Raw genomic sequence first — 13758 nt, forward strand, 5'->3', positions numbered from 1 at the left:
ACGTCAGAGTGTTTTCTATCCAAATCTAATAATATACTAATAATATGCATATCTTATATTCTTGGCATGAGTAGCAGGAAGTTGAAATTGGGCACGCTATTTATCCAAAAGTGAAAATGCGGCCCCCTATACCTTAAGAAGTTAATGCAACTGCTGTGTCAGATTTCAAAAAAACTTTACGGAAAAAGCATAATCTGAGTACGGCGCTCAGAGCCCAATCCAGCCAAAGAAATATCCGCCATGTTGGAGTCAACAGAGGTTAGAAATAACATTATAAATATTCACTTACCTTTGATGATCGTCATCAGAATGCACTCCCATGAATCTCAGTTCGACAATAAATAACTGATTTGTTCCATAAAGTCCATTATTTATGTCCAAATAGCCACTTGTTGTTAGCGTGTTCAGCCCAGTAATCCATCTTCATGAGGTGCGAGCATTATGTCCAGACAAAAACTCGAAAAGTTCCATTACAGGTCGTAGAAACAAGTCAAACGATGTATGGAATCAATCTTTACGATGTTTTTAACAGAAAAAATGCAATAATGTTCCAACCGGAGAATTCCATTGTCTGTAGAAAAGCACTGGAACGAGAGCTAACTCTGTCGGGACCGCGTGTCACGAGCCTGAGACACTCTGACAGACCACTGACTCATTCAGCTCCCATTCTCCCCTCCTTTATAGCAGAAGCCTGAAACAAGTTTCTAAAGACGGTTGACATCTAGTGGAAGCCTTAGGAAGTGCAACTTGACCCCATAGACACTGTGTATTTGGTAGGCCAAGCTTTGAAAAACTACAAACCTAAATCAAAACAAATCAAATCAAATGTATTTATATAGCCCTTCGTACATCAGCTGATATCTCAAAGTGCTGTACAGAAACCCAGCCTAAAACCCCAAACCGCAAGCAATGCAGGTGTAGAAGCACGGTGGCTAAGAAAAACTCCCTAGAAAGGCCAAAACCTAGGAAGAAACCTAGAGAGGAACCAGGCTGTGGGGTGGCCAGTCCTCTTCTGGCTGTGCCGGGTGGAGATTTTAACAGACATTGGCCAAGATGTTCAAATGTTCATAAATGACCAGCATGGTCAAATAATAATAATCACAGGCAGAACAGTTGAAACTGGAGCAGCAGCACGGCCAGGTGGACTGGGGACAGCAAGGAGTCATCGTGTCAGGTAGTCCTGAGGCATGGTCCTAGGGCTCAGGTCCTCCGAGAGAGAGAAAGAAAGAGAGAATTAGAGAGAGAGCATACTTAAATTCACACAGGACACCGGATAGGACAGGAGAAGTACTCCAGATATAACAAACTGACCCTAGCCCCCCGACACATAAACTACTGCAGCATAATTACTGGAGGCTGAGACAGGAGGGGTCAGGAGACACTGTGGCCCCATCCGAGGACACCCCCGGACAGGGCCAAACAGGAAGGATATAACCCCACCCACTTTGCCAAAGCACAGCCCCCACAGCACTAGAGGGATATCTTCAACCACCAACTTACCATCCTGAGACAAGGCCGAGTATAGCCCACAAAGATCTCCGCCAATCCAACCAGATTTCCCACTTCCTGGTTGAATTTTTCTCAGGTTTTCGCCTGCCATATGAGTTATGTTATACTCACAGACATCATTCAAACAGTTTTAGAAACTCCAGAGTGTTTTCTATCCAATACTAATAATAATATGCATGTATTAGCATCTGGGACTGAGTAGGAGGCAGTTCACTCTGGGCACGCTATTCATCCAAAAGTGAAAATGCTGCCCCCTATCCCAAACAAGTTAATGAGCCAAATGTATTTTTCATCCACTTTCATATTAATAAAGATCCACCTTCCTTGCACATCATTCCTAACTAGTTGCACATTCAGATCGACATTTTTGTAAATTAATATTATCACCTCCTTTTGAGTTACCGTGTCTATGACAGAAATTTATTTCACCGCTCCATTCCTTTTTTCCACGCAACTTCATCTAAGGATGTAGAGTGAGTTTCCTGTAAACAGAATATCTTCTTTGGGAACAATCCTTAGGTTATTTTTAAAATATATAATCGATAATATTTCAACCGGACTGTACCTTCTTCAATAGGAGAGAGAGAGAGAAAAAGTCTGCTCCAAGCTGTTGCGCATGCAACACTCTGCTGGCTCCCAGCCATACAATGACAGAAATGTGATCTTCCTCGCTAATTTTTTCAGAATAAAAGCCTCAAACTATGTCTAAAGACTGTTCACAACATGTGGAAGCCATAGGAAAAGGAATCTGGTTGATATCCCTTTAAATGGAGCGAAGGCAGGCAATGGAACAGAGAGCTTTCGGGAAAAACAGCACTTCCGGGTTGGATTTTCCTCAGGTTTTCGCCTGCAATATCAGTTCTGTTATACTCACATACAATATTTTGACAGTTTTGGAACCTTTAGAGTGTTTTATATCCTAATCTGATAATTATTATATTAATCCTAATTATATGCATATTCAAGATTCTGGGCCTGAGAAATAGGCAGTTTCATTTGGGTACGGTTTTCATCCAAACATCAAAATACTGCCCCCTACACTCAACAGGTTACAACTTGTTTTTCAACCACTCCACAAATTTCTTGTTAACCAACTCTAGTTTTGGCAATTCGGATAGGACATCTACTTTGTGCATGACACAAGTTATTTTTCTAACAATTATCTACAGACAGATTATTTCTGTTATAATTCACTGTATCACAATTCCGGTGGGTCAGAAATGTACATACACTAAGTTAACTGTGCCTTTAAACAGCTTGGAAAATGATGTCATGGCTTTAGAAGCTTCTGATAGGCTAATTGACATAATTTGAGTCAATTGGAGGTGTACCTGTGAATATATTTCAACGCCTACCTTCAAACTCAGTGCCTCTTTGCTTGACGTCATGGGAAAATCAAAAGAAATCAGCCAGGACCTCAGAAAAAAATGGAGCTCTCCACAAGTCTGGTTCATCCTTGGGAGCAATTTCCAAACACCTGAAGGTACCACGTTCATCTGTACAAACAATAGTATGCAAGTATAAACACCATGGGACCATGCAGCTGTCATAACGCTCAGGAAGGAGACGTGTTCTGTCTCCTGGAGAGGAACGTACTTTGGTGCAAAAAGTGCAAATCAATCCCAGAACAAGGACCTTGTTAAGATGCTGGAAGAAACCGGTACAAAAGTATCTATATCCACAGTAAAACGAGTCCTACATCGACATCACCTGAAAGGCCGCTCAGCAACTGCAACTGCACAAGGCGACAAAGATGGTACTTTTTGGAGAAATGTCCTCTGGTCTGATGAAACAAAAATAGAACTGTTTGGCCATTATGACCATCGTTTTGTTTGGAGGAAAAAGGGGAGGCTTGCAAGCCGAAGAACACCGTCCCAACCGTGAAGCACGGGGGTGTCACGTTCTGACCCTAGTTCTTGTGTTATTTGTTTGTTTTAGTTGGTCAGGACGTGAGTTGGGTGGGCATTCTATGTTTTGTTTTTCTGTGTTCGGCCTAGTATGGTTCTCAATCAGAGGCAGGTGTCGTTAGTTGTCTCTGATAGAGAATCATACTTAGGTAGCCTGGGTTTCACTGTTGTTTTGTGGGTGATTGTTTCCGAGTCTGTGTTTGTCGCCACACGGTACTGTTTCGGTTTGTTCACGTTTATTGTTTTTGTATTCATAGTGTTCAGTTTATGTTTTTTAAATAAACAACCATGGACACTTACCACGCTGCGCATTGGTCCTCCGATCCTTTTCGCTTCTTCTCCTTAGACGAAGAAGAGGAGGAAAACCCTTACAGGGGGTGGCAGCATTCTGTTGTGTGGGTGCTTTGCTGCAGGTGTGACTTGTGCACTTCACAAAATACACTAAATTTATGTGGGTATATTGAAGCAACATTTCAAGACATCCGTCAGGAAGTTAAAGCTTGGTTGCAAATGGGTCTTCCAAATGGACAATGACCCCAAGCATACTTCCAAAGTTGTGGCAAAATGGCTTAAACAAAGTCAATGTATTGGAGTGGCCATCACAACGCCCTGACCTCAATCCTATAGAAAATTGGGGGCAGAACTGAAAAAGTGTGTGTGAACAAGGAGGCCTACGAACCTGACTCAGTTACACCAGCTGTCAGGAGGAATGGGCCAAAATTCACCCAACTTATTGTGGGAAGCTTGTGGAAGGCTACCTGAAATGTTTGACCCAAGGTAAACAATTTAAAAGCAATGCTACCGAATACCAATTGAGTGTATGTAAACTTCTGGCCCACTGGGAAATAAATAATTCTCTCTACTTTTATTCTGACATTTTACATTAAAATAAAGTGGTGATCCTAACTGACCTAAGACATTTTTACTAGAATTAAATGTCAGGAATTGTGAAAAACTGAGTTTAAATGCATTTGGCTAAAGTGTATTTGAACTTCCGACTTCAACTGTATATATTCTTAATTTCTTACATTTTTACTTTTGAATTATGTGTGTTTTGTTTTCTAGGTATTATTACTGCGCTGTTAGATCTAGAAACACAAATATTACACTGCACCTGCCGTAACATCTGCAAATCTGTGTACGCGACCAATAAACTTTGATTTGATGTGTGTGTGTGTGTGTGTGTGTAAGGGCCAGTGGGTAACTTAGCGCATTGTAATGGTAGTGTGTAATCTATTAGGGTGGTTCCGTCTGTGCCTTTATGTCTGCAGGGACCCTCACTGATAATGGAGTGTGAAATTAACCTCCAAAGGGATGAAGAGAAAGATGGAAGGAGGAGAGTGAGAGAAGGAGGGAGGAGAGAGAGGAGGGAATGATATGGAGGGCTGGAGAGAAAAGAGAGGGAAGGAAAGAAAGATGGAGTAAGAAGACAGAAAGAGGGAGAGAGAAAGATTGTAGGATGAAAGAAAGAGAGAGAAGGGAGACGGGTAGAGAGGTGAAGAGAAAATTGTATGTGTGTGGGGAACTGAGTAGGGAATTAGGGAACAAGGATAAGGGTTGAGTTAGATGAGTGAAAGATAGGGGTCTAGAGTTCCAACCTTTTTGTGCAGTCAATGGTTCCAACTTTTCATGTCTCTCCTTCCTTATGGAACTGGGTGTGATGCCATGGACAATGTTTGTTCACGTTGCTTACTAAAGTCTCTTATCCAAATAATTCCTTCTCCTTTCATATGGTACATATCGTTATGCCATCTTCTAAATACTGTTACAAACTTCACCTATGTTCTTCTCTTCATACATGGTTGTTTTAATAACCAAATTTACCAGCGGTAACTTAAATCTAATTCAAAGTCCATGTCTTCTTGTCTCTAGGGTACAGGTCGTTATGCCATCTACATAGCTAACTATGCTAGTGGTAACGTGGCTCCCCATGCCCTGATAGAAATGGATGAAGCTGCCAGTGACCTCTCCCGAGGCATCATCGCCCTGTCCAATGTCGCAGAGCAGGCTGGAGTCAACAAGTTCACAGGTAGATATGTGTGTGTGTGCTTGTGTACCTATGCAGAGTTAGAGAGAGAGAGTAAAAGTGAGAGTACTAGAATGAGAGAGAGAAAGACAATTTGGGAAAAACGGAGGAGTGATAGAAAGGGAGGAAGAGACCATAATCCATTTACTTGTCCGGTCTGTGTTTATTTTACACCTAAGTAAAATACAGAAGAATGTGCTATCGAGAAAGACAGCAGTTGCTTTGCGAGGTCTCTCTACCTGAAAATGCATGATCTAAGTGATTGATAGTTGGTATTCAGCGGTCATAAAATTATTTTTTTAAACATTTTATTTAACCTTTATTTGACTAGGCAAAGGTAGGCCTTATTTACTTTGAAGAACTACTAAAATAATGATTTTGTAAGACAGCATAGGCAGCAGCTCTGTAGAGATGAGAATTAAGTAATAAAGTAATCAAATAAAACAAATGCAATGCAACAACTGAAATAAAAGTAAAGTATTGTGAATAAATGATGGTTAATAAGTGATAAGCAGTAATGGGAATCACTACCATCATGGGACTTGTATTAATTGTTTTATTCTGTTTTGTTACATTATTCAACCCACATAATGCATACTGCATTTTCATGTTTAAAAAAATAATTGAAAACAGTGATTTAAAAAAATTATCAAACCGAAACCGAACCGAACTCAAAAAGAACTAATTGCTTAACACTAGTTTGGGATAGTTAAAACATTTGCTAATAACAACGTATGCCTATTCCTGCACACTAAGAGTTCTTTGGGAAGGGTGATGGTTTTATGTGGAACCATAGTGAATCAAAGAACCCTTCAGTGGTTCAATCAAATATTTAGGGGCGTGGTTTGCTCACAGCTCTTATTGTGCAACTGTGAGTGAGAGTCATTCCAGTTGATCTAATCTGTTGTGTTATGCCATTACATGCTATATATGACTATGGCCATTGACTGTGTCTTGTGAAAGAGTCACGTATGGTCTTGTGTCAATTGAGAACGGTCGACTAAGTCAGTGGTTAACAATTTTCTCCTCAGGGACCCCCAGCTGTTCCAAAGCTAGCACACCTGATTCAACTTGTCAATTAGCACAATAATAACGCCTATGGAATTTTAACAGTATAGAATACAGAACCCTCTGGCGTAGTGGTTAAGGGCGCTGTACTGCAGCGCCAGCTGTGCCACCAGCGCTAGCTGCGCCCAGGCTCTGTCGTAACCGGCCACGACCGGGATGTCCGTGGCGCGACACACAATTGGCCTAGCGTCGTCCGGGGTAGGGAGGGTTTGGCCGGTAGGGAAATCCTTGTCTCATCGCACACCAGAGACTCGTGTGGCGGGCCGGGCGCAGTGCGAGCTAACCAAGGTTGCCAAGTGCGCAGTGTTTCCTCCGACACATTGGTGCGGCTGGCTTCCGGGTTGGATGGCGCTGTGTTAAGAAGCAGTGTGGCTTGGTTGGGTTGTGTATCGGAGGACGCATGACTTTCAACCTTCGTCTCTCCTGAGCCAGTACGGGAGTTGTAGCGATGAGTTAAGATAGTAGCTACTAAAGGTTTCTATATAGCTCCCAAAAGGGTTGTAACCATAGTGGAACCCTTTTCTGGTGCAATTATATAACCTTTTTTTAATGGTCCTTAAGATACCTGAGAGAGAGAGAGAGAGAGAGAGAGAGAGAGAGCACTAGAGAGAGAGAGCACTAGAATGAGAGAGCGCACTAGAATGAGAGAGCGCACTAGAATGAGAGAGCGCACTAGAATGAGAGAGACAATTTGAGAAAAACGGAGTAGTGATAGAGTGAAAGGGAGGAAGAGAAAGAAACGAGACATCAAGGTGTTATAAGAGAGGAGAGATAGAGAGAGACAGAGACTGCCTTGTCAGCTGTTTACTCCAGTCAAAGTCATGAAGTGAGGGAGAGGAGAAGAGAAGGGCGACACGCACATACATCACCCTGGACTGGCTCAATGACATTACTCACTGCTTAGTAGAGCTGTGTTCGTGCGTTTGTGTGACAGGGAGTAGAACGGACAAACCCTGAATCCCAAATGTACTCCTTGCCCTCCTTAGGTCTAGATCTAAGAAGATTGGATAAGTGTAAGCAATATCATTGTTAGCTCCATATATTCCTCTGATAGGCAAGATATACCTATCCAATCCTCTTTGATCTACACAATTGCCTAGGAGATCAGAGATAGGGGTTGATTTGGTCTAGGTAAGCAGCTAAACCTTGCTAAACCAGGTTTTGTGGTCCTGGGATTGCATACAGGTATGGTGACCACTGCTGTAGGAAGGCATCCAAACCACTAGAGGGCAGAGTGTTCAGAGTGGGTAGATTAACAGTATACCATCACGGTTTCATAGTGATCTAGATGCCTTCATTTTACACTCATTAATCACACTGGAGGAGGAACAGACCGTGAGGTTGTATTTTTAATCGTAACATCGTCCTGGGCGGGGGGTAGTTCATATTTTATGACCTAAAGGAGCAGTTGTGTTGTCTGAACTGATAGAGAGAGATAGTCAATCAACAGATATAAATCTGATACCAGGGTGACTCTGCAGATTTTAAGACTGAGTCCTGACTCCCCCCCCCCCTACTCCCCCTGGTCCCTCACTCTTCTTCCTTCAATCTGTGTTGTCCTGATATAGGGGGGACAGATATTATACAGGGAGTATTTTGGTTGGCTAGTTCGACCCATTTCATTCAAGCCAGCATCGGTGCAAGATTAAAAGCAAAGTGATTTGAGCAATTAATACAAAAGGGCTTTTGGCTTCAATAAATTAATTGTATGGTACAGGGTGTGCGCGTGTTTGTATCTGTGTTAACAAGATCTCACGGTTTTGCCAATTTGACTTCAGATTCTAACGTTTATCCACGTTTTTACTAATGTCAAATTTAGAAGTTTCCCCAAATGTCAAATTCGACTAAACTAGGCTTATGTCTCAACTTCACAGCAGAGCCGTTTGAACGTAATTTTTTTTTAAATCAAAATGTTTTTTTTTGTTGGCAGAAATGCCTTCTCGAACATATACATTTTTATGTGCCTTAATAACACACTTGTATGCCATCTGAAAATACAATTGTTAAATTACGAGCCTAGTTGGTTTAGCCACAAAGTCAGAAACCTTCCCGCTAGCCATGATTGACTGATAATGAGTGGGCTGGACAGGCAGAGAGATGAGTTTGGATTGGTCTGCCATATAGCACGCTTCTGTATATTTGAGCTGGTCAGTGTTGCTAAGTAATCCTGTCTAAAGCGGCTTTACATTTTTTTTATTGAGTAGTAAAACTGCATAAATTTTGATCTCCACTTTCTGGAGGACCGAGTTTTGAAATCAGTGGAATTCGAGTATGATAGCTAAGGAGATGGAGAAAACACCTGTCTCCAGATTACATCTTCAAACTAAGGGCAACCATGGCATCCGACAGGAGACGCGTCCATCCATGATGTATACAAGTAGATAGTCTAGCTAGCTACATTTTCAGATATTACACGTTTCTAATTTTGACAGAAAGTGGTTTCATTTCAAGTTAAAGTGTACTGTTAGCTAGCTAGCTAATGTTAGCTGGCTGGCTCGCTAGCTAATGTTATGTGTATGCTTGGCTAGTTATAGCCTAATGTTAGCTAGCTAACATTGAACCTGGTTGCAGATTCATGCAGGGTAGGAACGTCATGAGTTGGGATTATGGTTCATTGTTTAGCTAGCTAGCTACATTTTTTAACAAAAAACTCCACTATGCAAGTAACCATTTCAGGTGTGTTCGTAAATTCAATATGGCCATCTACTCCGATTTCAGAGCACTCTCGTCTGAGTGTGCCAGAGCGCAGAATATCAGATGAATTTACGAATGCTCAACACCCTTTGATTATGGCCGGTGTCAGTAAACATCGACAAAAAAGCATAATTCAATTGTTGCCAGCAGGACAGTTACAGTCACCAACGCTCTGGATAACATGAAAACAGCCTAACCAGCTCTGCTAGGGCGAGTAAAATGGGTGGGGGCTAAAGCTTAAGAGGGTGTAAACGATGCCGAATGGGTGTAGACAAAAAGAGCTCTTCAGTACGTACCAAAACATTCAAAGGCCTCTCCAGTAGGTTCCAAAACATTTCCCATTGTTCCTCAAATGCAGTGTATGATATACCATTTTGTAGCTCTGTGTCTCTGCTTTTATCCAGTGTAAATAGAAATGTACTTGTTTTTTACACCATGGGTTTTACCTCCTACTCTGCATCATTCTGTTTCTCCAAACGTTACATTTCGAATTTAAGGCTTAAGGTTTCAAAAAGGGTTAAAACATTAAGTTTAGGAATTCATTCTGAATGGTTAAGGGTTACATTTTGAGATAAGGTTAAACAAAACTACAAAAAACGAGTGTCTACCATTGGGATTGAATTTACTACCTTCGGATCAGGAGATTACGCCTATCTGCCACTGCTGTCCACAACACCTTAGCAAAACCCAAGCCTACTTGATGGTAATAGTGCTCACTGTTGCCCCTAGTGGCTGGTTTTGAAGTCATTTCCCAACGTCCTCTGGACATGGACAGGCGTTACATTTCTAAATCAATCTTGAGCAATCTGGCTGATCTGTGCGTACTGTGTGAGCGTGCGTTTTTGCATGCATGTATCTTTCTGTGTGTGTGTGCGTGCGTGCGTGTGCATGTTCATGTGGTCATGCTCCCTGTGATGTGTTGGCAGTTGGTGTTCTTTCTCTCTGTGAGGTCTGTGTCAGCAGAATGCCCTATGTCCCATTCAGGGGAAATGGCCTGGAAAGACTGTAATGATCTCTCTGATCGCTTTTCTGATGGAGCCTGCTCTCGCCTTCTTTCCTCTCTCACTCGCTCTCACTCTCTAGCTCTCTCTCTAGCTCTCTCTCTTTCTCTCTCTCTCTCTCTCTCTCTCTCTCTCTCTCTCTCTCTCTCTCTCTCTCTCTCTCTCTCTCTCTCTCTCTCACTGTCTCTCCTTTCTGTTCTCTTTTGATGTCTCCCTGTCCCGCGCTATCCCCCCAGGTGTTGGAACCAAAATTACAGTGCCTTCAGAAAGTATTCACACCCCTTGACTTTTTCCACATTTAGTTGTGTTAAAGTTGGATTAACATTTATTTAATTGTCATTTTTTGACAACAATCTGCACAAAATATTCTGTAATGTCAAAGTGGAAGAAAAATTCTAACATTTCAAAAAAATATATGAAAATAAAACACTTGATATTGTATTAAGTGTTGAACCCTCTGAGTCAATACATCTTAGAATCACCTTTGGCAGCAAGTACAGCTGTGAATTGTTATGGGTAAATCTCTAAGAGCTTTCCACACCTGGATTGTGCAACATTTGCCCATTAATCTATTCAAAATTCTTCAAGTGCTGTCAAATTTGTTGTTGATCATTGCTGGACAACCATTTTCAGGTCTTGCCATAGATGTTCAAGCAGATGTAAGTCAAAACTGTAACTTGGCCACTCAGGAACATTCACTGTCTTCTTGGTAAGCAACTCCAGTGTAGATTTGGCCTTGTGATTTAGGTTATTGTCCTGCTGAAAGGTGAATTAATTTCCCAGTGTCCTCTAGGATTTTGCCTGTGCTTAGCTCCATTCCATTCATTTTTACCTTGGAAAAACTCTCCAGTCCTTAATGATTACAAGCATACCCATAACATGATGTAGCCACCACTATGCTTGAAAATATGGAGAATGTTACTCAGGAATGTGTTGTATTGGATTTGCCCCAAACATAACACTTTCTATTCAGGACTAAAAGTGAATTGCTTAGCCATATTTTTTGCACTATTACTTTAGTCAAAACATTTTTATGGTAAATGACTTCACCAATCAGTGCAGCTAGAGCAGCTTGCTATGGAGCGAGTAAGCACTTTAATCTGTATAGTAAAGTTGTTAATTGCAAATTGTATTTTGCTGTAACAGCATGCACTGTTAAAAAAGTGTTTTGTAACACTAAAACTAGTGGCAACTGAGCTGCCACCATTGTTAGGGAGACAAAACCTTTACTTTGCTGGGGTTTACACCAATCAGGCCCCTGAGGACTGTAATTGCCCAGGCCTCAGGGGTTATGTATGGGGTTATGAGGCAGATTTAAGGTGTACTGAAACCAGTGGCAATTTGACTATGTCTTGGTTGGGAAAACTCAAATTTTTTAGGCGGGGGATACATGCCAGCAAAGCCACAACACTAAACAATACATGAATTGCACTATAACGGTGACAAACGGTGCCCGTAAACTGTTAGGGCCTACATAAATGTGTCCAAACAGCAGAGCTGTCTTTTCAGCAACCATGGAGCGAATCCTTACCTCCACTACACCTGGCTATCATTGGAGCCTTGTCTGGCAGCGACACTACAGTTTTAAAAAACATATCTGATATGGCTGACTCGCTTAAACAAATGTGGTTTCTACTGACAATTGAGATGTACAAATTATGGCATAAGGGAACGATGAGTGGATAAGATGTAATCCATAATTTTGATTAAGACATTAATAAATCCTCTTTGGGATAGGGGACAGCATTTTCACTTTTGGATAAATAGCGTGCCCAATTTCAACTTCCTGCTACTCATGCCAAGAATATAAGATATGCATATTATTAGGTTTGGATAGAAAACACTATGAAGTTTCTAAAACTGTTTGAATCATGTCTGTGAGTATAACAGAATTGATGTAGCAGGCTAAACCCCGAGGACTAACCCTTCAGATTTTTTTTTTTGAGGTCACTGTCTATTCAATGGGTTTTCATTGGAAAACACTTGTTTGCAGTTCCTACCGCTTCCACTGGATGTCACCAGTCTTTGGAAATTGGTTGAGGTTATTCCTTTGTGTAATGGAGAATACGGCCATCTTGAATCAGTGTAACGTTATGTGTCCTGTTTGAGAGTTGCGCAAGACTAGAAAGCATGCTTGAGTTTGTTGTCCTCCTGTATTGAAAACAGAGAGACCCGTCTTCAATTTGATCGATTATTAACGTTTAAAAATACCTAAAGTTGTATTACAAAAGTAGTTTGAAATGTTTTGGCAAAGTTTACAGGTAACTTTTGAGATATTTTGTAGTGACGTGGCCCAAATTGGAAGCTGTTTTTTATCTGGATCAAACGCACCAAATAAATGGACATTTTGGATATATATGGACGGAATTAATCGAACAAAAGGACAATTTGTGATGTTTATGGGACATATTGGAGTGCCAACAAAAGAAGCTTGTCAAATGTAAGGCATTATTTATATTTTATTTCTGCGTTTTGTGCTGCGCCTGCAGGGTTGAAATATGCCACTCTCTCTTTGTTTACTGTTCTGCTATCATCAGATAATAGCATCTTATGCTTTCGCCGAAAAGCCTTTTTGAAATCTGATATGTTGGATTCACAACGAGTGTAGCTTTAATTTGGTATCTTACATGTGTGATTTAATGAAAGTTTGAATTTTATAGTATTTTATTTGAATTTGGCGCTCTGCATTTTCCCTGGCAATTGGCCAAGTGGGACGCGACAGTCCTGCCTATCCCAGAGAGGTTTGAGCGAGCTAAGACAAAGGGAGTCAATAAGACGGATGTAGTCAAAACTATTTGTTCAGCACTTCTAAAATGTACAATGACAGAATTCAGAACATGGGCCATTCTGCTACATGTGCACCTCCAAATCAGAACTGTAGGCTAAGTTATGAGGGGTAAAAGGACCAAGTTATTAGGGTGTGGCACATGGGCTACTAACAGCTTACTACACAACATACATTTAGTATTACTTTCTAAGCTACAGTATACATATCTCCCTGGCATTTTACATCATTTATTCAGCAGCATACAAGTCATTTTTGGAGTCACCATTGTGCTGTGCTCACTTGAGCAGGAAGGTGGCTCACGGTCCTTCTTGTGGGCAAAGTTTGTCATGAAACTTAGTCATCAAAGTCTTGTCATTCTCTGGATTTATGGGGCTTTCAAGACAACTGAGAACTCCGAAAAAATACAAAGTTAAATCATGACGTCAGTGATCTTCAGGTCGGAGCTTGGAGCTCTTCCTCAGTCGTTCCTCTGAGTTCTGAGTTGTCTTGAACTCACTGAAGTCTGAGATTTTCCAGTTCCTAGGAATGACAGCATGGCCAATTTATTCAACTTTTTCTGGCCCATTGTTTTGCGTGTGAATTTTTATCCTTTTAAGCTTGGAAAAGAGACCCTTAAAACCAGACTTGAACCACACACCCTCCCCACTGAATAGCAGGGTAAGCAAAACAGTGATTCCTTTGCAACACTTGCAGTTAGCCACGGATTCATTCCAAAATAGTAATTGCTGAATTTGCAATTTCCAACTTGTTGTGTAATGTTTATGC

The 13758-nt window shown here is 41.2% G+C and overlaps 1 protein-coding gene across 1 annotated transcript in view; it reads left to right on the top strand.

Annotated features, from left to right (window-relative positions):
• The window catches only part of crtac1b (cartilage acidic protein 1b), a 55084-nt gene that overhangs the window by 22927 nt on the left and 18399 nt on the right, over positions 1–13758 (top strand). Inside the window, exon 5 of the mRNA XM_036960507.2 lies at positions 5289–5445. Within this exon, the coding sequence (XP_036816402.1) occupies positions 5289–5445 (157 nt within the window). The remainder of the gene's footprint in view (positions 1–5288; positions 5446–13758) is intronic.

The sequence above is a fragment of the Oncorhynchus mykiss genome, chromosome 23, assembly GCF_057628025.1.
Source record: "Oncorhynchus mykiss isolate SJ-2025 chromosome 23, ASM5762802v1, whole genome shotgun sequence".
In the NCBI taxonomy this organism is placed as follows: Eukaryota; Metazoa; Chordata; class Actinopteri; order Salmoniformes; family Salmonidae; genus Oncorhynchus; species Oncorhynchus mykiss.